Source organism: Callorhinus ursinus, unplaced genomic scaffold, assembly GCF_003265705.2.
Source record: "Callorhinus ursinus isolate GAN/ISIS: 27379988/994484 unplaced genomic scaffold, GSC_fseal_2.0 scaffold126, whole genome shotgun sequence".
Classification (NCBI taxonomy): domain Eukaryota; kingdom Metazoa; phylum Chordata; class Mammalia; order Carnivora; family Otariidae; genus Callorhinus; species Callorhinus ursinus.
Genome location: NW_027397188.1, coordinates 297,493 through 319,256, shown reverse-complemented (window position 1 = coordinate 319,256; position 21,764 = coordinate 297,493). Strand labels below are relative to the sequence as shown.

Here is a 21,764-nt window from a genome sequence, read left to right as displayed (position 1 = left end):
TCACGAACATTTTCTCCTGGACTGCTGTTTGTTCATTCCCTTGATAGAGTCTTTCATAAAACAGACATTTTTCCTGGCGCCTGGGTGGCTCAGTTGGTTAAGCGTCTGCCTTCAGCTCTGGTCATGATCTCGGGATCCTGGGATCGAGTCCTGCATCGAGCTCCTGGCTCAGCAGGGAGTCCGCTTCTCCCTCTCTGCCCTTCCCCCTGCTTGTACTCTCTTTCTCTCTCAAATAAGTAAATAATCTTTAAAAAAAAGTGAAAAAAACCCCTTTGATATTTACCCACATTTATTTTGTGTAGGTTTGAGTTTCCATCTGATATCATTTTTCTTCTGCTTGAAGAATTTCTTGTGACTTTTCTCACGGTCCTGGTGATGGACCAGCAGTGAATTCTGGAAACTTGCAGAAAGGTTTCAATAGCACCCTTTTCAGAGTCTGCCTCTGTGATGCGGGATGCACGTGCAGTAAAACCAACACGCGTCCGCTGCACGGGTGCCTCCTTCACCACGAACATGTCTGTGCTGGAGTCCCACGCGGATGCTCTCATTGGCTCAAGGTAGACACCTCTCTCTTGCTTTCCTCCCAGGAAATCACAGGCCTTCCCCGTGATTTTCTGCGCGTACTATGTCTTCCCAGGCTTCTCTGGGAAGAGCCCTTGTGTAGTTTTCTGTGTGTTTATTCCGTGATGGTTTGCGGAGCTTTCTGGGGCACGTGTGTTTGTGCTGCTATTTCTCAGGTGACTTCGTGCCCCTCTGCCCAGAGCCCCGATCACTTGTGCTTTGGTCCCCGAGATCGTTGCGGCTGCGTTTGTTGAGTGAGTACTTCCTATCGCTGTTTCTCCACATTCACCCATCTTTTTGGCGGCTGTCTTGCTCTTCCCGTGGCCGCCCACGTCTCCTCTCATCGGGCTCCTCTGCACATGACTGTAGTAGCCGTGGTCCTGTTACGTCGCTGGGGTAAAGCCTCTGCCCACCCCCCGTCCTGCGTCCTTTCTTGGCCTGTGCGTCCCCGGAGCGTCCCCACTCTTGTGGGGTGAGCTGCCTGCCCTTCTCACTCTTCGGTTCCGTGTGTGTGGCCTAGACATCCTGCCCCGGCCTCCGCTTGCCTGCATTCCCTCCAGACACTAGAGGTTTATTCGCTTTTTCTCTGGATCAGTAGCAGTTTTTGTATTTTGTTTAAAGATCTTTTTCCTCCACATCCAGGTGATTGTGATGTTCTTCTCTGTGTTCCTTAAAAAACAAAAAAAGAAAAAACACGCACAAAAACTTTGATTTTTGAAATCATTTTAAGTGTACAGAAATGTTTCGATAAGTGCCCTCTGCCAGCCTCACTCACAGGTCAGAACGTGCTCTCTTTATATGGAGAGGCTGTGGGATTTTTGAACCGCCTGAGAGCACGTTGCAGAAGTTAGGCCCATCCGCCCCCCGGTGCCGAGCATTTCTGGCAAACGAGGACATTCTCATGAAAACGCGGGAGCACGTTCAGCACCCCGGAGGCCGGGCTGTGGTCCAGCACGCCTCCCTAGCCTCAGTCTGCGTCGGGGTCTCCCCACTGGCCTCTCCCCGTCCTCCACAGCCACGCTGTTTCCCCGATCCCGGGCTCAGGGCAGAAGCACACCGTGTATCTTGTGGCGATTCTCTGCCCTCTCCTTAGTCTGGAACAGTTTCTCTTGCCCTTTGTCCTTCGTGACACTTCCCTTTCTCCAGAGCACGGTTCAGCTGTTTTGCAGAATGTCCCTCTGTTTGGGTTTGTCGGGTTTTGCCTGGTGATGGGGCTCGGGTTGTGCGTTTCGGCTGGAACTCTGAGGAAGCCACGCTGGGTCCCTCCCGGTGTGTCCTGTCAGGCGGCGCCTGATACCGCGCGGCTGCTCGGTGGTGACGGGTGACCCCTGCCAGCTAAAGCTGTGCTTTTCCCTTTGCAAGAAGAGACTGTGCGTTACCCACCTTTCCCCCGGCAGTTTTAACGTCCAGTGAGGGTTCCTGCCGGTTGCGAAATGGTGATTTCTAGCTCCTAAACCCCCGGTGTTTGCTGGCGGTCTTCAGGCAAGGGCTTCCCCACATCCCCCACTCGCTCCTTCATTTATTGTTTATTTAGTGTTAGCACAGAGAGTTTTTAAAGCATCTTTCATACTGTCTTATTCCACAAATGTTGCAGGACCTGGCTGTTCTTCCTTCAGTGGGGAGTGGCACGTGTACCCGCCATCCAGGTGTGACGTCTGCCTGTTGCTCCCAGGGTGGCGTTGACGGTTACACGCTCCTGGCCGTCAGAGCTGGGATTTACAGATTTAAAAACCACGGGTTCAGGCCAGTGTTTCCAAATACAGTTCGGCCCCAGGGTCGTCCTGGCCTCCCCTCTTACGCCTGTTCTCCTCCTAACGGACAGGGCTCTGGCGCTCCCATTTCCGTAGGAAAGGCTTTTATATCTGCAGTACGTCTGGGATTGGTATTTTTTTTTTTTATAACGTGCTGCAATATGGGGCCCAACGCCGACTTTTTCCCCACCTGACTCCCCAGTGGGTCTGCCACGTGTCATCGGGAGACCACCTCTTCCCGCACCATTGTGCCGCGCCCGCATGGTGTAGTCCAGAGGTGTGTGTGGTGCGCGAGCCCCCCCGGGCCGCGCCATGCCCCCCCGACGAGCCCCCCCGCGTGTCCCTGAGCCAGCGTGTGCCGCCTGCATGCCCGCGTGAGCTCCGTGTCTTTGGTTCTGTTCTTCACAGTTGCCCGGCCTGTCTCCTTTTTGCATTTTTATACACATGCCTTTTAGAATCGTTCTGTCAATTGTCACACACAAGGAACTGCCCGGACCTGGGTGGGGTTGCGTTGACTCCGTCCTCCTCTGTCAGGCCTGGGCTGCGCTGACATCCCTACGGTGCTGGGTGTTTCCCTCCCCTCATTTACATCTCTTTTGGGTTTTTCTTGGGACTGTCCTGTCGTTCTCCACACATCTGTTAGATTAATTCCTAGAAATTCATTTTTTGTTTGAATCTACGTGGTATTTAAGTTTCTGCTTTCTTTTCGTTGGTTGTTCCTCCTGTATAGAAACAAATTGGATTTGTTATTTAAGAAAAAGTCTGGCCACAGCTCACGTACCTATTCTGCTGGTTTGCCTGCAGATTCTTCGGGATTCTCTCTGTGTGCAGCCTTGGTGTCTGCTAGCCCCGGGGCTTTATTTCAGTCCCTGACCGTGCGGCTTTCTCTCTGCCCGGCTGGCCTGGCCAGAGCTTCTGTCTCATCTCCAGACTCGGGGAGAGCTTTCCATATTTTGTCTTCAAGGAGGGTATTTGCTCCAGGCATTTGTGACGCACATTAGGAGATTAAGGACGTTCTTTTCCTAGGTTAAGAACATTTGTTTGTTTTTTTCCATAAGTGTTGAATTTTCACAAAAGCCTTGTCTCTAAATATTGAAACTGTCGCATAGTTTTGCTCTTCTTTTCTGAACTATGGAGATTGCTCAAATTCAAACAAGACAAAACCAGACACTTGTTCAGCCCAGTTGTGATTGAACCCCTGGATTCGGCTTCCTGGTTCCTCCCTCCCTGTTTTGGGTGACTGTTGTGAGGTGTGAGGCCCTCCCCAGGGTCCGACTCCTGGTAGGGGTGTCGGGCAGAGGAGGGGAATGCAGGCGAATCGAGGGGAGCCACCCGCTCGGGTCAGAGCCTGGCCCCCGGGGTCGTGGCCCGCATGCTCGTCCTGACCTGCACCCTCGATGCTGGGAAGCCTGTTTGATGCAGCAGTGCATGCAGTGTGGACGCTGATGAAGCCAGTGTAGACACCCCATGCCCACATCAGAACCAGGGCCGGGAGGCCACGGTAAGCGCTCCGCAGGTCGGGTCAGGTTCGCGGGTGGCCACAGGTCACAGGGGGCGTGCCCTCTAATTCTCCGCCAGGTAGCGCCTCACGCCTCTGTGTCAGGGTTCTCTCCCTTCTGAAATGAACTCAGAATTCTTTCCTGCTTGTTTCTAATTTCTCTCTTTTCTGAGCCATCCGGAAGACTCGGTGCAAGACAGGCTGTTTCTGAAATGCTTGCTGTGACTGACAGGTGACGCTGCTGCTCCCCACGTCCATCTGGAAGTTGCGCTTCCGTAGACGCCTGTCGGCTGCGTCCAGTTCTCTGACTGATTGGCGTGAGTTTGTCCCTGACATCCCGTTACGGTCCTCTTGAGGTCTGTAGCCGGGGCGGCACGCTGTGCCCTGGGCAGATCCGGCCCCTCCTGTGGTCTGTGCGGCCCACGACCCAGGATGCCATTTATCTTTTTAAAGAAAAAAAAGCAAAATAAGGAAAGATACGTAACCGACGTCGCGTTCAGCCCAGACGGCCTCTTCACACTGAAACTTCGCCGACCCCTGTCCTGCAGGATCCTGCACTGTGTCCTAAACCCCGTTAATTTATGCCCTTTCTCCTTTTTTTTCTCTTTCAAAGAACCAACTTTGGGATTTTTTTTTTTTTATTTTTTATCTTCGTGTATGTTTTCATTTGAGTTTGCTTCAACTTTCTGAGTTCCACTAGCTGTTGTTTTCCTGGTGTTTAAGGCAAATCTTTACACGACTGACTTCTCAGACTTTTCAAACGTGTGCGCGTAGGACCTCATGCTTCCTGGTTCGCGCTGCCGCGTTGTGTGCGGTGCATCTTCCTTGTCATCGGCACGGAGCGCGTTCTCCTGTGTTCCTGAGCTGACCCGGGGGGTAGGCGGTGGGGGTGTGGTGCTCAGCTTCCAAACGCATCCTGGGCTTCCTGCTCGTCTCTTTGTTATAACTTCGGGGTTAAATGCCCCTGGCCATAGGGTGTTCAGAGCACTGGTTGCTCTGGAGTCTGTTGAGAATGACTTTATGCCCTGGCGCATGTTCCATATGCACCGAAAAACATGATTGCACCGTTCAGCTCGATGAACCGTCCCGATAATTAAGGCACACCTTGCACCCTGCTTCAGATTTGTGTTCATCTCCCTGTTGAATTAGCCCTTTTCCCACCTGGCGTCTCCTTGGAAAACCTGCTGGGAGTGTCTGTGTGCTCTTTGGCTGGCGTGTCCTGTGGGTGCGGACGCCGTGTGTCTGCGTGTGGCTTCCAGCTTCCGTTGTCCTCTTCTTTCAGGTGGGCTCTTGGGTTTGGGTTTTATAGCCAGGATTCACAGACTTTAACTTCTTAGTCTTTTTTAGCACAGTCCGGTTACATTTCGTGTGATTACTGACAACTTTGGGTTTCCTCTCCGTCTTACTGACGAGTTCTCATACGTCCCCGCTAATCCGCTGTGTTTCTCCGTTTTTCCTCTTTCTGATTAATCAGTCATTTGATTCTGTTCCTTTCCCCTTCTTCTCTTACTGTAAGTTTGTGTGCTGCGCTCCCCAGGGTTAGGGATTTCAGCATCCATGCTGATGGACGCGTCTCCTTCAGGGACCCGCTAGGCCTCCCATCCGTGCTCTTAGTTCTGGGGATGTTTTCGGGGCCCCCAGCTCTTCTTGGCCGTGTCAGGGGTTGTGTTGAGACTTCTCCACAGTTTTCCGGTGCTCACCCCCTCCCTCCTCACTGGGACCTCTCGGCCACGAAGACTTCCCGTGCGCACCGCCGCGCCTCCTGGGCTCCTGGGACACGGGGTCGTGCTCTCCCGCACATTCTCTGTCACGTGTACTCTCTCTCATGACTCTCCTAGTTCCGTTCCCTTTCTCTGCTTCAGTCTGAATTATCTTCCAGGTCGGAAATCTTGTCACCTGCTCTGTTTCATCTCCTCTGACACCGACCCCGTGTCCGGGGTCTGATTCTGGTTTTCTGGCGAAGTTCTCCATCGTGTGCCTACATCTCCTGTACGTAGCGAGAACCGTCGGTTCACAGTGGTGGTGGCCATTGTCCGGGATGGATCGTCAGTGGGTCTGATCCCATGTCTTTTTGTAAATTGCCTTTTTATCACTCATTTTCCCCATGTTCCTGGTAATTTCTTAGTGAGTGCTGGACAGTGTATGAAAACATCTGGGAGCTCCCACCAGCGCTACTCCGAAGATGGTCTGTTGCTGGAAGCCTGGGCCTGGAGCTCGCAGGGGCTCGGCGCTGTTCCCGGGCCATGGCTAGTTCTGGGTCTCTGCAGAAGGCCTGGGGTTCCCCAGAGTGCCTCCTCCTGGCGGGCCCCAAAATCTGATATCTGTTTATCTCGTACGTGGGCACCAAGTTCTCGATTTAACTTTTTTTTTTGTATTTATGTATTTGACAGAGAGAGAGACAACGAGAGAGGGAACACAAGCAGGGGGAGTGGGAGAGGGAGAAGCAGGCTTCCCGCGGAGCAGGGAGTCCGATGCGGGGCTCGATCCCAGGACCCTGGGATCGTGACCTGAGCCGAAGGCAGCCGCTTAAAGACTGAGCCACCCAGGAGCCCATTGATTTAACTTTTTTTTTTAGTTTCTTGGTGGTAGTTTTTCTGAATCTGGTCCTGCACACGTGCTGCTTAGTGGTAGAAGGAAGTTGAAGGAAAACTGGGCAGTCTCTTGGGCCGTGGCCCCTCAAGTCTGCACACTCCAGGCCCAGTTCCTCTGCTGCCCGGCCCCACGGCTGCTGCCCGCTCAGCTTGGGAGTCCTGGCCCTAGAAGTCAAGCACCTTATTTTTGTGCAGCTTCTGGAGTTGATCTTAACGGCGGGGGGCCCACTCCTTCATTGCCGCATAGGCGTCTCTGGGGTACCTTATAAGTTACACGCGCTGGTTTTTGTATAGCTAATGTATGTTCATCATCATAAACAGTATGAGAAGTCCACACTAGGGAAGGCCATTCTCCCAGCCGGCCCTCTGCCTCCCACCGTCTCCCAGAGGCCTGGCGTCCTGGCGTCCTCCCTACAGAGCGCGTGCGTGCGCTTTACCTAAACACGTTCCCAGGGCGCATAGAGCCCCGCTGGGTGTTCATGGTGACCAATGTCACTGGGTGTCACGGGCCGTGATCTGTCCAGTCGTGTGCGGGGGATGGGGAGGCTGCTTGTATCTCGAGGCTGCTGCCGGATGAGCCCTGGGCGCTGACAGAGGGATGGAAGGCAGGGGGAGTACGGTCAGGTTGGCAGTGAGAGCGGCCCCTGGGTTTGCTGGATCTCTGGTTGGGGACTTCATGGGGTCTCCCAGGGCCAGACCGGGTGCTGGACACAAAAACAGCAGAGCCCGTGGGGTCTGAGGACAGGCAGCATCGTGGCAGGTTTGACTGGGACAGGCTGAGTTGGACGGGGAGCCGTCCAGAGGAGGTTTCGGATGTTCCGAGCTGGGGCCAGAGGGGCCGCAGCCCGGGGCTGTGCTGGGTGCTGTCCGGGGCTGAGCTATCACGTGCCGCAGTGGAGGGCATGGGGACCCAGAGGCCCACTGCGTCCCTTTCTGTCTGGGCTCCCAGGGGCCCCGGGCAGCGGTGTGCACACGGACGTCCTCCCCACTCCCAGGCCTCATGTCTGTTCCCACTTGTATTTATTTCTTCTGGGCTTTCCCTGCCAGACTTGTCACTTTGGGCACCGCGTGTTGTCCTGAGAAGCCTCTGTCCTTGCCCTTGAGCGTCCATGAGATGGGATGCATCTTGCCGTCCGTGGGGGACGTGGTTACCCTGGTGGCACTCGTGTGTCTCCCCACAGAAGAACAGCCCTCGGTGATGACACCCGGCCCCCTGATGCTCTGCACCCGCCCCCCCGCGCCCAAGTGCGACTTTAGGAACTGCCACCTGCCCTGTTCCCCGGAGGCTGACCCAGCTGTGTTCGGAGGCACGGATGCTCTTCACGGGCGTGGCCCTGTCAGAGCTGCTGGTCTGGTTGGTGCTGAGCCGGCAGATGCAGAGCAGGGTGAGACCTTTGTGAGGGGAGGCTGCCTGGGGCTGAGCAGGAAGGGACAGGGCAGGGCGGGCGGGCATCCCGGGCGCAGGGGTGGTATGGCAAGTGTTCGCCATACAGAGTAGCTCGGTCACGCCGCCGTGCTGCTCCCGATAGTCACCCACCCCCGCGCCGTCCCCTGGCAATCACTGATCTGTTCTCTGTCCCCAGAGTTCTGTCTTTGGGGCCCTGTCCTACGAAGGGGTCACCCAGTGCCTAACCCTGTGAGATTGGCCCCTTCCCTCCCACAGCGAGTCTGAGCCTCACCTGCGCGGTGCAGCGGCTGCAGCAGTCCTTCTGGATGACTCGCCCTGCAGGTGCTCGGCGGTATATCCGCCCGCTGCCGCGGGGCATTGGGCCGTCTCCAGGCTGGGGCAGGTGTGAGCAGAGCAGGTGTGAGCGTCCTTGCTCGGGGCCTGTGCGGACTGTCTCCGTGTCTCCTTGCTCCCGGGTGAGTACTTTGGATTGGACCGCCGGCTCCCTGGGAAGCCGCTCGGCCAGCGTGCGCACCCGCCAGCCGGGGTCCCGCACCCAGCTGTTCCGCACCCTGCGCCGCCCAGCGTGCCCGGGGTCTGCGAGCTCAGCCGCTCTGTAGGTGTGAGGTGGGGGTCTCTGTGCGGTTTTATGTGCTGTTTTCTAATGGCTGATGATGTGGAGTGTCTTTTCATGTGCTAATTTGCCATCTGTATATTCTCTGGCCAAGTGTCTGTTCAGATCTTTTGCTCATTTTAAAAACTGAGTTGTCCATTTTCTTGCTGTTGAGTTTTGAGAGTTCACGCTAGATTTCCAGGGCAAGTCCTGGGTCAGATGTGTGGTCTGCGGACCACTCCCTCTGGTCCGGGGCGGGCCTCCTGTCCGTCATTCACAGACCCGAGGTTTTTGTTTTCATTAAGTCGGTAAACCTGTCGAGTCTTTCATGGGTGGATGCTCTTGGGGTCATGTCTAAGCTTTTAGCTGAACCCAAGATCACAGAGATTTTCTTCCAAAAGTTTTATGCTTTTTGTGTCTTATGTTAGGTCCGTGATCCATTTCTACTCATTTTTGGGTAAGGTGTGAGGTTTAGATCGAGGGTGGTTTTGTGGTTTTGCTTTTGCGATTTGCCCGCGCACAACCCCTTTCTGGGCACCACGTGTTGGAACAGCTGTCCCTTCCCCCGCCGTGGTGAGTGACCCTTTGTCACAAAGCAGCTGAGTGTGTGTGGGGGGGGTCTGTCTCTGGGCTGTGGACAGGGTGTCCCTCTGCTTGCCCGCACAAACCTCGCGGGCTTGGTTACAGCCATTCTATAGTAAGTCAGAAGTGGACGGTGTGATTTAGCATTTTTCTTTCCATTTAGTTGTAAGTTGTATTTTCCTACATAATCACAGACAAGGGGCTCCTTTCCTTAATCTGCCGTTTTAACAGTGTATACTCTTGTAGGGTGGGAGTACCCTTCTCTGCCCCCCCACGTCCCCGCCCAACCTCAGTGGAGCTCCGTCACCTGCTGGCGGCCACTCGCACTAGTGGGGGCTCCCTACCGAGGGTGGGGGCTGCCTGTGCCGCCTCTGAGTGCATCTGGGGACAGGAACAGAGTCTACTCCTGGGGCCCTGTGACACGCCAGCATCCTGTGGCTGGGGGCTTGGTATGTTTTGCTTGGGGAGAGGGCCCAGCGCTTTTTCTAGCTCAGTCAGTGAGCCACAGGAGGTTGAAAAAGTACAGGAGTGGAGGCCAGTGACCCTCCCGGGGTCCCGCCAGACCTGCCTCGCCCGCTCTGCCCTCCGTTGGTCCTCCCCCCCGGTTGTATCGAGATCGAGTCGGCAGACGTCACTGTGTAGACTATAAGATGAGGACCACGTGGCGTTGGGTGAGGGCCAGTGTCTCCCACGGATGCCATTCGTCTCTTTCAAGAGAATAGTTCTGTTGCACCGGAAGGTACACAACTAGGATTTCCCACCATAGCTGGTTTTGGGGGCGCCGTCCAGGGGCGTCAGGCATGCTCGCACTGCTATCCTGGCGTGCCCTCATCTGCCTCCAGGACTCTGCGTCTTCCTGACCCGACTCTGTCCCGTTACACACGGACCTCCGCTACCGCTGTCCGTCCCTGCGGACAGACCAGTGGCATCTGACGGGATCTGTCCTCTGTGCTGGGCTCACCTCTCTCATCATGATGTTCCGAAGGCCCCATCCTTCCTTGGCTAGACTCCCGCAGCGTCACCGAGTCAGGGAGCACTTGGGTCCCTTCTTGGTGCCCAGAGTTCCCCGCAGGGTCCCTCCTTGCGTCCAGTTATAGCTCTCTTTGTGCGTGATCTGAGGGTCACTGCCTGTCCTTGGTTGCTGCTTCCCTTTTGGCCCAGATCAGCTACTGTTCCAGATCATTCCTCAGAGGCCCTTTCGACCGTGACTCACCTTTCCTGCACTGAGTGATTACTCACCTGTTGGTATAGATAGCTAATTGCTCTTTCATGTGCTTCTCTCCAAATTCCACGGTGCCAAAATATTTGGAGCCCACAGTCCTGGAAGCCGGTTAAAAACGGGGCCGTTGATGGGGAAGGGAGCAGTGGTGCCTCAGTGCGATCCGCAGGGCAGCCTGCCATGTCCCTGCCCACAGCCCACCAAGGGGCCTCCCAGCACGCCTGCAGCCAGGCGCCCAAACGCCCGCCCCAAAGCCACAGGGATGCACGGGGCGGGGGGTCATGCCCCCTGGCCTCCATACCCCCCGCACGCTCTCCCAGGTCTCCAGAACCTGGTTGTAAGCCATCCCCTCTGCTCCCTGGAAGGAGGAGCCCCTGATGCTCAGCTGTGGGCTGCAGTGGCGGCGGCAGGAGATTTGGGGCCCGGGGAAGGGGCGGGGAAGGGATTCGGAGCACCTTTCCAGATGAGCCACCACTCGGGTTCGGGTATTTTTAGTTTGCGCAGTATCCGGCGCTCGGCAGAGCAGAAATAGAAGAGGCTCTTTTGGATGTTCTGGATCTGCTGGTCTCTGGCTCTCGGGAGCCGGGCTGGGGGGCTGGGGGGCAGGCGCGCGGACCGCAAACAAGTTCTGCTGTTGAGAGAAACACGGCAGGATGCGTTGTGGATGGCGTGACTTCGGCTGGTGAGCGCTCTTTATGTAAATGCCACGCGCTGGCGTGCGTCTGCGTGTGTAATCACAGCCGGCCGTGGGGGGGCGGGGGCGGGTAATTATGTTTTAAAATATCATCCGGGTTGTTTTTGCTGTGCTCCCTGAGCCCCCGGGTATTCCAGGTTTGGAAGATTCTCTGTTGCTCTCCGTCGATCCGCCCCCGCCCGCGTGCCCCGCACACACCTGGTGGGAGGTGTCGCCCGACCCCCAGAGCGGCCCGATGCCCTCTCGCCTGTGTCCTGGTCTGGGGCAGGCTGCCTGGAGCTGCAGGCCCCCCTCCGCACTGAGCCCAGCCGTCTGCCTTCTCCAGAGAGGCCCGCCCGTGGTGTCCAGGAGGCCGGCCCCCCAGGGGCTGGGCGGCCCCCACCACTCCCCTCCAGGAGCTTGAGGCTGCTCCAGGTTCTGGAGGCCTGGGGGTGTGGGGGGTCTGCCCAGGACCCTTCCTTGCCATCCTCGCTCCCGCAGCCCCTTCGCGGCAGCCCCCATGTGGCTTCCCCAGGTCCTTGTCCCACAGCCCGGCCTGGCCCCTCCCGCCTCGGTGCCCACAGGAGCTGAGTCTTCCTGTGACCCGTAAGGGGGCAGTGGGTCACAGTGCAGAGGGGACAGGACCCCTGGCCCAGCCTGAGCCTCGGCAGGCAGGTTCCCGTGGCCGGGCCGGGCCTGGAGGGCAGCTCAGGGGTGGGGTCCTCAGGGCAGGGAGGGGAGAGGGGCGGCAGCCACCTCCATGTCCACAGCCTGCCGCTCTCATGTTCCTGTGTGGCGCAGGGCCGTCAGAGGGGGCCCCGCCCCCGCTCCCCCGCAGCTGCAGGTGTGGTGGGGGGCCGGGCTCTGCTGCTGGCAGGTGTTTATGCAGTGGTCTCGTCCAGGCGCTGCGGTGCACCCTCTGGGGAAGCGCCCCACCTGTGAGCCATCAGGCTGGGCACAGACACATGGCCTGTTCCGCTCCCAGCCTGCACTCTGTCTGGAGAGGGGCCGCTCCACCTGGTCAGACCGCGGGCCCAGCCCCCTTGCACAGGCCACTCTTGTCCCTGCCTTGTCTGCAGGCCTCTGTCTGGTGCACACTTCCTCCTGGGAGCCTCCTGGGCCCTCACAGCTAGTTTCCAGGTCCTGTGGCATCCCTCCCCTGCCTTCCCCCATTTGCTTACTCACTCTGGTCCTGTTTGCCAGGGTCAGGACCAGGTGGGCCAGGAGAGAGAACGGAGGGCAGGTACAGAGCAGTCCAGCCCACTGTGGAGAGTGGGCATGGAGCGTGTCTGACCCGGGCCTGGGTGGGCAGGGAGGGCATATTCTCTATCTCCATCCCTGCCCTGGCCCGGCCTGAGAACGCCCCTGACCAGACCAGGTGTGTGTCCGCAGTGCAAGAGAAGCCGGAGCCTGTGCCACTGGAGAGCCGCTCCTGTGTACTCATCCGCCGTGACCTCGTGGCCCTGCCCGCCAGCCTCATCAGCCAGATCGGGTACCGCTGTCACCCCAAGCTCTACTCAGAAGGGGACCCCGGCGAGAAGCTGGAGCTGGTAGCAGGTGAAGGGCCCTCCCCGCCCATCTCTTGTATGCAAATGCCCTCATTTTTTTTTCCTTCGGAGCAGTGAACAATGTACTCATCACCAATCAGTCAAAAAAAAAAAAAAAGAAGATAGAACATCTTAAATTTCCTCTAATTTCCTTTTAGAAGAATGTGTCATTAAGAGGAGTTATTCAATTGAATTAATTTAGCATTTTAATTGAATCCCCTGGGCTGGCCGCGCATCTGATTGGCAGGGGCTGCAATCACGATTGTGTTTTAATTTAGGTGGCAGAGAAAACCACATCGAATAGAGCGTGCGGGTCCCCCTCCCCCAGCCCCCACAGTGCCCCCCCACCCCCCGGCAGCGTTGACGGGGAACCACCCGAGGTTCCAAATGCATCTCGGAGTCGGAAACAGAGTTCTGTGAAGACAAATGGCACCCGTTAGGGCCGCGTGCCTTTGTCAGAAAGACTCCTCTTCCCAGCGTGGGGCTCCGCTTGGCCTCACAGCTCCTGGCAGACCTTTAAGGCTCTTCATGGGGAAGATGCGGCTGCTGTCACCCGCGCTGGGGCCACTTTCCAGGAGTGTCCTCCCGTGGCCACGGCGGGGGGGCCCAAACGGGCTGGCCAGGACCCACGGACACCGTCCCTCCTCAGTGCTGGCATGCACCCGCTCTGAGCCTCTGGGTCCCGCCGGGCCTGTTTGGTACTCCTGACCGCTGCACCCGGGGCACTACTGTGGGGTTCTGCCCGACCGTCCCCTCTGCTGGGAGGTCGCAGAGGGCGGCGGCAGAGCAGGGCAGAGAGGGGTGGCTTGGCCCTGCAGCTAACCGGAGAGCAACCGGGCCTGGGAGGGGTGGGGCACACCTGTCTGTCAGGGTTTGGGGTTGGGAGGGGTGAGGGCTGACCACCTTCCCTGGCCCGACCCACAGCTGGACATCAAGTGGCCAGGCCCCACGGTGCCCTAGCCCCCGTTACAGAGTCCCGACAACAAGGCACGTCCAGCCCGTGTGGCTCACGGTGACCTGCTCTGCTGTTGGCTTGGAGCCTCTGCAGACAGGAGATGGGCGGATGGGGGCCCTCAGGGACACTTGGCATGCCGTGGCCGAGCATGGTCAGACAACACTGACCTGACGCCCCAGTGGTGGTCTCCATCCAGAGCCCTGAGGCCGCTGAGCCAGGGCCCGCCCAGGCCAGAGCACCTCCGCGTACCTTCCTTCCACCCTGCTCCCTCCCTGTCTTTTTTCCCAGCAAGATCCACTATGGGATCTGTGACACGGGGGTCCTAGGGGAAGGCCTAAAGGGGGTGGTGGGAGTCCCGAGGACCCCGCATATGTGTGCCCTTTGGTGTCTTCTTGTCCAGAGTCGGGGGCACTGTCCCACGCATGCATCTGTTCCTTTTTCCATGGGCGCCGTCTGGTCCAGCAGAGGCCGCCCCACGTTCTCAGCGGGCTCCGGCCTTGGTGCTCCCGGGCCTTCCTGGGTACCTGAGCCTTGCCAGTCTTCTTCGGGGTAAACAGCACTGCGTGCCCTCGCTGACCACACCCCTGCCCTGTGGCTGGCTGCGCCCTCCCCCACACACCCTGGGCCGGGTGACCTCCCTAATCCCAGCTCCCCTGCACTGTCTGAGGTGCTTTGGTTTTGGGGAAAGAATGGAGAGGTGAGAAGTGTTTCCCAAACCGAGGGCCGAGCAGGGGATTCCCTTGAGGCTGGAAGGGTGATTTGGGGACGGTGCTCTGAGGCATGTGACCCAGGCCGCCGCCTCCAGGTGGCAGGGCCTCAGCACAGCGAGGAGAGCCTGGAGCGATGGTCCCCAGCCTGTGGGGTCCCAGGCCCGGGGGCAAGTGCTGCACTCAGCAGTCAGGGCGGCCTTGCGCTGCTCCCCATGCTGCCAGCACCCCCGGGCCTGCAGTGCGCCTGTTCTGGCGCCAGCGGCCCCTGGGAAGGTCATGGCCCTGGGTTGTGGGTCACAACCTCTCCTGTCTGGTGGTCACAGGCTCCGGGGTCTACATCACGCGTGGTCAGCTGATGAACTGCCACCTCTGTGCAGGGGTGAAGCACAAGGTCCTGCTGCGGCGGCTGCTCGCCACGTTCTTTGACAGGTGGGTCCCTGGGCCGGTGTGGAAGTTTCTAGGGTCTCCTCTGGCAACGAGCTCACGGCGGCCTCACCTTCATGGCCCCCCACCTTCCTGACGTCCTGCCACGGTGTCAGCCCGAGGACTGTGAGGCTGTGTGGGGGGCACGCCCACCCAGACAGGGCCCGGCTCTCCTGGACACACCTCCCCCCCGGCCCCTGTAAAACGGAGAGCCACATTGATTCATGGTGGGCCGGAGGAGCCCCGTCCCCAAGGGGCTTTGCTTCCCTCCTGTCTCTGGAGGGTGGTACTGACCCCTGGAAATGAACAGCAGTGCCAGGGGGCGGCTGGGTGGGCAGATCCCATTCCTGCGGCGCCTCTGGCCAGTGGTCTCACTGCCCCCTCCGTCCCCCCCACCCCCCAGGAACACTCTGGCCAACAGCTGTGGCACTGGCATCCGCTCCTCTACCAGCGACCCGAGCCGCAAGCCTCTGGACAGCCGGGTTCTGAACGCTGTGAAACGTGAGTGCTCCGGGGTCCCCTGGGTGGGCTGGAGGCGCTGCCCGGGTCCCCTGGGGCTGGGGACGGTGGCCTCTCCATGGCGCCATGCCAGCCCTGTAGGGCTGGGGAGGGAGAGAGAAAAGAGCAGCTCTCAGGAGCCAGGTCTCGAGGTGTTAACGTTCTTGGTAGGTTTCCAAGCATGATGGATTCAGCTGCGTGCGAAACTATTTTAATATGTGAAATAGATCTAATTTTCCTTTTTGAACAAAACCCCTTATTTACATTTCGAGGTTATTTTGAGCCTTTGCCATCTGCTCGCCGACTTCTGCCTCCCGCTCCTGGGTGCGTGGGGGCGGAGCCCAGTCCATCTCCGCAGCCCACGGCTGCCCCCCGCCCCCCCCAAGTCCCTCCACCGCCCCGGGAGGGGGAGGGGCCTGCCGTCCGGCTCAGGCCACCCCGGGTGGCCCTCCCACGGCGGTCGGCACACAAAACACCGTCTTCCTTCCTTGCTTGGAAAACATGTCTTGTGAGACTAATTCTGTCTTAGAGCAAAGAGGGGCCTTTGTGGTCGGTAATTACGGTCCCAAAGCTGCTGTGCTGGCTGGGCGCCGGGAAGAGGCGGGGGGTGTGCGGCGCTGCTGGTGTGAGGGGCTCGCCCCAGGGACCTGTGTCCGGCCCCCAGGCTGCTTGCAGAGCTGGGTCCCGTGGCTCCTGCTGGAGGGGAAGGAGGGGCGCTGTTCGTGATGCTGGGGTGCTGATAGGGCCCTGCTGCCGCTTCCTCCTGGCTGGGTGCTGGGCCCAGATCAGGTGTGGACTGGCTCCCGCCGTGCTCCTCATCCAGCCTGTGAGGACGAGCCTCTGATGAGGGCCCCGGAGAGGCCCGAGCCCCAGAGTGGGCAGGTGCCCGGGCTGCCTGACTTCGGGACCCTGCCCTGATGGCCCTTCTGGTCAGAGCAGCAGCGTCCTCGAGCAGGCTTGTCTCCGCAGGCCCTGGGACCCAAGGTGGGTGGGACAGAGAAAGTGAGGCCCAGAGATGCCAGGGACCTGCCAGTGTGCGGGGAGGCCCACAGCCCTGTGCCCCGACGCTGCCTGCCCCTCCTCCCCTGGACGCTCCCGCCAGAGGCTGTCCCGAGGGAACAGGGCAGGGCCCCCGGGACGACCACTGGTCTGCAAGCCGAGGCCAGCAAGGACCTGGGTGGCCACACGGCCTGCCGTGCCGGTGGGCAGCAGGGTGGAGGGCAGTGTGGAGGCCCCGGCCCCGGCCCCTGGGTCGCTGACGCCCGCCCCCCCGCGCCCTCTGCTTGCAGTGTACTGTCAGAACTTTGCCCCCAGCTTCAAGGAGAGTGAGATGAACGTCATCGCGGCGGACATGTGCACCAACGCACGCCGCGTCCGCAAGCGCTGGCTGCCCAAGATCAAGTCCATGCTGCCCGAGGGTGTGGAGATGTACCGCACAGTCATGGGCTCCTCGGCCGCCGGCGTGCCCCTCGACCCTGACTTCCCGCCCACCGCGGCGCAGGTGTTCGAGCAGCGCATCTACGCCGAGCGGCGGGGCGACGCCGCCACCATCGTGGCTCTGAGGACTGACGCCGTGAACGTCGACCTGAGCGCTGCCGCCAACCCCAGCTTCGATGCGGGCGAGGAGGCGGACGGGGCTGGCTCGGTCATCCAGGAGGTGGCCGCGCCCGAACCGCCGCCACCCGCTGCGGCGCAGAGCCCTCCAGCGTCCTTCGAGCAGGGCAGCGCCAGCTCCAGCCGGCCGCAGACGCCCGCGGCGCCCCGGAGACAGGAGGCGTCCTACGCGGGGACCTTGTAGAGGAGCCGCCGGGAGCCTCGCGGGACCGGTACTAAAGCTGCTTGCATGCGTTACTAATACAAACAAATGTGATCAAGCCACTTACCTACGGGACTGCTACTGTTGCCTGACAAAAATGTGATTTTTATTCTGCTTGTATTTAAAGTTTATGAAGGAAACAAATGCATTCGTTATACTGTAAAGGATTAGTCCGCTGGTGACCTAGTTGTGCAGAAGGTCCCAGGGCTCCTTTTGATATCTGCGAGGTTCGTCTCCGGGCTGTGGGCCCCTGACCCCGCTCTGGGAGGGCCGAGAGCCTGCGGCCCCCGGTGCCCGGGGCCCTGTGGCGTGGGGCACGCGTCTCCCAACACTCACTGCTCATCGGGGGGACCCCGCCTGCTCCTCTGGGGCCAGGGGCCAAACGCCTCTTGTTTTCCCTTCTTCCTGAGACTCGGGGCTCAGGCCTGCCGGGTCCCCCGCGTGCGTGGGGTGCGGGAACGTGTGTGTGAGTATGCGCGTGTGTGTGAGCGTGTGCGGGAGCAGCGGTGTGGGCACCACAGAGGGGAGGGAGAGGTGCGTGCCCCTCCGTCCTCCCGCCCCACGCCCGTGGGCCCTCCCGGCCCCTTCAGCTCCACGGCCCCCAGTGCCCGCCAGCTCCACCCGGCCCCGCCCGCCGTCCCGTGGTGCAGCCCCACCGCCCTCAGCCATGTTGGGATTACATTTGTTTATTTGTTTTTGTCTTAATTCAGATCTATTTCATGTATGGTTTGAAAACTTTCAGACCCAAAAGAGCAAAAAATTAGGGAGGATTTGGTGTCCCTGCCCTCAACCTGCTATGCTTTGGGCTGGGTCATCTGTGCACCGTGTCCCGCCCAGCCCTGGCCCAGGTCCCACGCGCCTCCTGTTCGGAACCGGGTGGCAGGGGGGGGGGTCCAAGGGAGACACAGCCAGGGTGTGTAGCAAAGGAGGGGCTGGGGACCCCATTTGGCCAGGCTGGGCTGGGGCGGGTCCCCCGTATTGTGCTGCAAACCTTGGGGCCAGGCGGGCAGGAGGTGGGCACGGGCCAGGCTGCTGGGCAGTTTGCAGGAGGAGCCCGGGAGCAGCAGGGTGGAGGTTCTGGAATGCGTGTGGCAGGGTGCAGTGAGGAGGGGCCCTAGAAATTGTTGGCTTGTTTGAGGCTGGAAGGCTCACGTTGAAGTTCAGTTGCTGTTTTTTGGTGAGCGAGGGCACGGGTTGTGTGCACATGTGGCCACTGGCCCGGGGGCTTCCTTCATCCTGAGCCCCAGGCAGTCTGGTCCTGGGGAGACCAGACACCCCTCCATTCCCGGACGTGAAGGGGTCTATTGGTCCCCCTCCTCAGCACTCTGCCTCCCCTGACCAGGTGCAGAGCAAGCCCACCACACCCCCTGTGTGCACAGGGCCGAGCAGGTGTGGCTCAGCCTCCCTGTGACCCACAAAGCTGAGCCTCCCCCGGCCGCAGGCAACCTTGGGGGTGTTTAGGCATCTTTCCGCTCAGGTTCCTCCTGACTGCTACCCTGTGTGGAGAGGCTTTGGGGGAGACCTGGGCTGGGCGTGGAGCCTCCAGGCCTCCTCCAGCCGGGCCAAACATGTGCCTGCCCTCCAGAAAGATCTGATGGCTTCCAGGAAGGGGTGGGGAGACCTTGGGCAGGCCCATGGGGAGCTCATCTCAGCCCCTGTGCCCGAGGGCAGGGGGGTCTGGGCCTGAAGAGACTGCACTCCTGCTAGGGCTCCGAACCAACCACCTGGCCTAGGGGTGAGCCTCTCTCTTTCCCTGCCTCTTTCTCCCCTGACCTGGGCCCAGGTGGGCTTGGAGCTGCCTGAGCCTGGGGCCCCAGGCCACTCAGGACCTAACCCTCTTGGGACTGAGAGGCCAACCCCCAGCATCCTCAGGCAGCCACTGGGGGGTGGAGGTGAGGATGGGGAGGGTTGACCCCCATCCCCCTCTGCAGCTTCCCTCCCTGACCCCAACGTGCACTTTCATTTGACCATCCCTGAGGACCCCGGGGAGACGGCTGGCCTCTCCTGGCGGTCAGCAGAAGGGCTTGCGCGCTTGCTCCCCCTCTCCCCCTCTCTTTCTCCTCCACTCCAGAGTGGGAGCGGCCCCCGACCCGAGGCCAGGACATGAAGGGGTGCCCTTGGCCCGGCGGCGGCGGCACCCACGCAGAGAAGGCCTGACTGCTGCTCAGGCCAGCACAATGTCCCGTGACCTCTGTCCCTTAATCGTTTATAACCGCCGTCTGTTTTGTTGTTCTGGGTAAGGAAGGCAAGAGCTATACGTGAAACTTTAATACTTCAATGTGAATGGGTTCTGAGCTCTCCCTGTGCCCCGGGCGGGCCAGGCCGAGCGTTTTGCACTAATGTGTCCCGCGGTGGACGTGGGTCCGGAGCGTTTGCAGACGGGCATGGCTGATGATTGTATCTGCCGGGGCGCTCCCTCCGCGTCCTGAATGTTCCGCGGGGCGGGCAGCGGCGGGCCTGGGCTCGGAGGGGCCTTCCAGAGTGCCTTAGCATCTTCTGATCATTTTTCCCAAGGAAAACCAATTAAGAAAACCGGACCCTCCCCCTCCTCTGTTTACAAGACGACTAATTCCTGTCCTGTGAGCGTGATCCTGACTCACCCAGACCCTGTAGACCGAGAGACAAGCCACTCAGTATTTATGACATGTCTGCACCTTTATTCCCGAGCTTGACTATTAGCAATACGCATACACTATGTAGTCTATTATAGAGCTAAGTTAGACCCGCGCCGTTTTGAGGAGGAGAGAAGGGACTGGACCCCGTCGGAGGGGACGTGGCGGGCAGCCGGCCGGGCCCCCATCCTCACCCGCCCTCCCCGGCGGATGGGCTGTGCTGAAGGAGGCAGCTGGGACGGAGTGCAAAAGGTCCAGAAGCAGGGATGGGGGGGTGACGGATACTGTGAGCTGGCGGGGCCACCCGGCCGGTGCGCCTCGGTACTTGAATTCTGTCTTGTGTTCTGCACTGTGTCTGCTCTCACCCAGAGTTCTCTGTGGTTGCTTAACTTTGCGTTGGATTCGATAGTCTTGCCTTGCCCCCTGAATGTGGCCGTGGCCGTGGACGAGCGGCCGGGGGGGAGAGACCGGCTGCTGTCTCCTCTGGGGAAGCTCGTTCTGGGGCGGTTGTGTTTGGAGCTGGGAGGGACGCAGAGGGGGAGGGGAGGGGCGGGGGCGGCGACTCTGGGGTGCCCGGCCCTGACCTGTTCCCCCTTAACGGCGGAACGTTCGAGTGCCTGCCCAGTGCCACCCCCAGCCACTTACTGCTTAGATTCCCCTCAGATGGGTTATATTTATGGAAATATCTTGATGCCGGTGGAAGGAGGCCGATGGCCCATTAACCAACCAAAAACTGCGAGAGGAACCTCTGTTTGCCTCTGCCAGCAGTAAATCCTAAACACAGAATGGAGAGTTCATAGCTGTCTTGAGCTTTAACTACTGTTTCAGAATGTTGCTGATGCATAAATTTGTCATTATGTCAGCCGGGCAGCTCCGAGCGCGTGTCGCCCGCCACCGGCCGGAGATCGTTAGGGCTTGGTACAAGATGTTTCTAATGTGGCAAAGGTTTTGGGTTTTGTTTGTTTGTTTTGTTTTGTTTCTTTGGAAAAAAAAAACCGAAAAGGAAAATTATGCAGAATCTAAAGCATTCAGATTGGACAACCTGCTTGAATTCTGATCAACCCCTTCATTGTTAGCGTTTTGCACATGATTGTAATTTTTATGTCAAAAGAAGCCAAAACTTGCAATACTATTTTTAGCAGACAAAAAAAAAAAAAAAGAACTAAGTATAAAATGTATAAATATTTTTGACTTGAACATTTGGATGGCACTGGGTGCAAACAGACCATTCATCCTTTGGACGGAATGTTTGGGAAAAAGAGCCTTTTTACAAAGAGACGGTTGATGTCCAGTCTGGTGAGGGGGTGAAGTCCTACTGTAACTCACGACTGTTAAACAATAAATAAATGAAATCACTGTTCCTTGTGCCGTGGAGCAGGTTTGTTTTCCTAGGACCCACCCCCCAGCCCCCCTGAGAGAGCGAGTGGGCTCGTTCCAGCCCCAGCAGGTGCGTCCGCTCCTCCTCCCGCTCTTGCTGCATTTGAGCCACGGCTGACGCTGCACCAGTCACTCAACCTAAAACAGAGACGCCCCCCGGCGGCCAGGAAACCCAGGGCTTCCGTGGCGCGCCGAGCCCGGTGCAGGAGGTGGAAGTCGTTGCAAACAGAAGGATGTGATCGTTAATTGTAAAGCGCTTTGTAAAATTCACATTTACAGAATAATAAAGTCAGTTCAAACCCAAGTGGCCTGCGCTTTGCTCCATCAGTGGGACTGGGGGAGACATTGCGGAGCCGGGGGGAAAGCCGGGTGTTGGGCAGGGTGACCCGGGGACTCGGGACACCCCCAGGAGCCAGGATCACCACGTGGGGGCGGGGCCCTCCCCAGACTTGTTGTCCACCCAGGGCCAGAGATCCGGCTGCGGGGGTCCAGAGCCACTGGGCCCACTTAACCTCCCGCTCCCCCAGCGTCTCACCTTACACGGGAAGGAGGCTGGGTGCAAGGGGGTTGTCACATGCTTGTGGGAGGGCCTTGGGCTGGCCTGTGAGGGGTTCCTTTTCTCTTTATTGTCTGCACACTGGGAAAGCCACCTCATCCGGCTCACCTGCCTGCCACCGGCCAGGTGTGAGGCTACCTCCTTCCAGTCCCCCAGCCGCCTCCTCCTGGGCCAGGTCTGCCCCCACATGGACAGAGGGGGAATTGCAAATGAATCGCAGGTCCCCTGGCCTGACCTGGAGCCCCTGGTGCCAGGTGGGTGGGTGGCATCTTCCAACCATCTGTGGCGCCGTCCCCACCGGGCCAGCTCTGGACTGGGGTCCTCAGATTCAGGCAAGCCTGGCAGCTCACGGCCTCCTTTGTTTCTCTGCTGTGTCCACAAGAATATTTGTGAGC

The 21,764-nt window shown here is 59.1% G+C and overlaps 1 protein-coding gene across 3 annotated transcripts in view; it reads left to right on the top strand.

Annotated features, from left to right (window-relative positions):
- NACC2 (NACC family member 2) overlaps positions 1–21,117 on the top strand; it is a 71,879-nt gene extending 50,762 nt beyond the window's left edge. For all 3 annotated transcript variants that reach the window (XM_073890053.1, XM_025860186.2, XM_025860187.2), the window contains exons 3-6: positions 12,268–12,432; positions 14,411–14,516; positions 14,914–15,011; positions 16,298–21,117. In XM_073890053.1, coding sequence (XP_073746154.1) covers positions 12,268–12,432; positions 14,411–14,516; positions 14,914–15,011; positions 16,298–16,806 — 878 coding nt within the window. In that variant the 3' untranslated portion in view covers positions 16,807–21,117. The remainder of the gene's footprint in view (positions 1–12,267; positions 12,433–14,410; positions 14,517–14,913; positions 15,012–16,297) is intronic.
- The last annotated feature ends 647 nt before the right edge of the window (positions 21,118–21,764 follow it).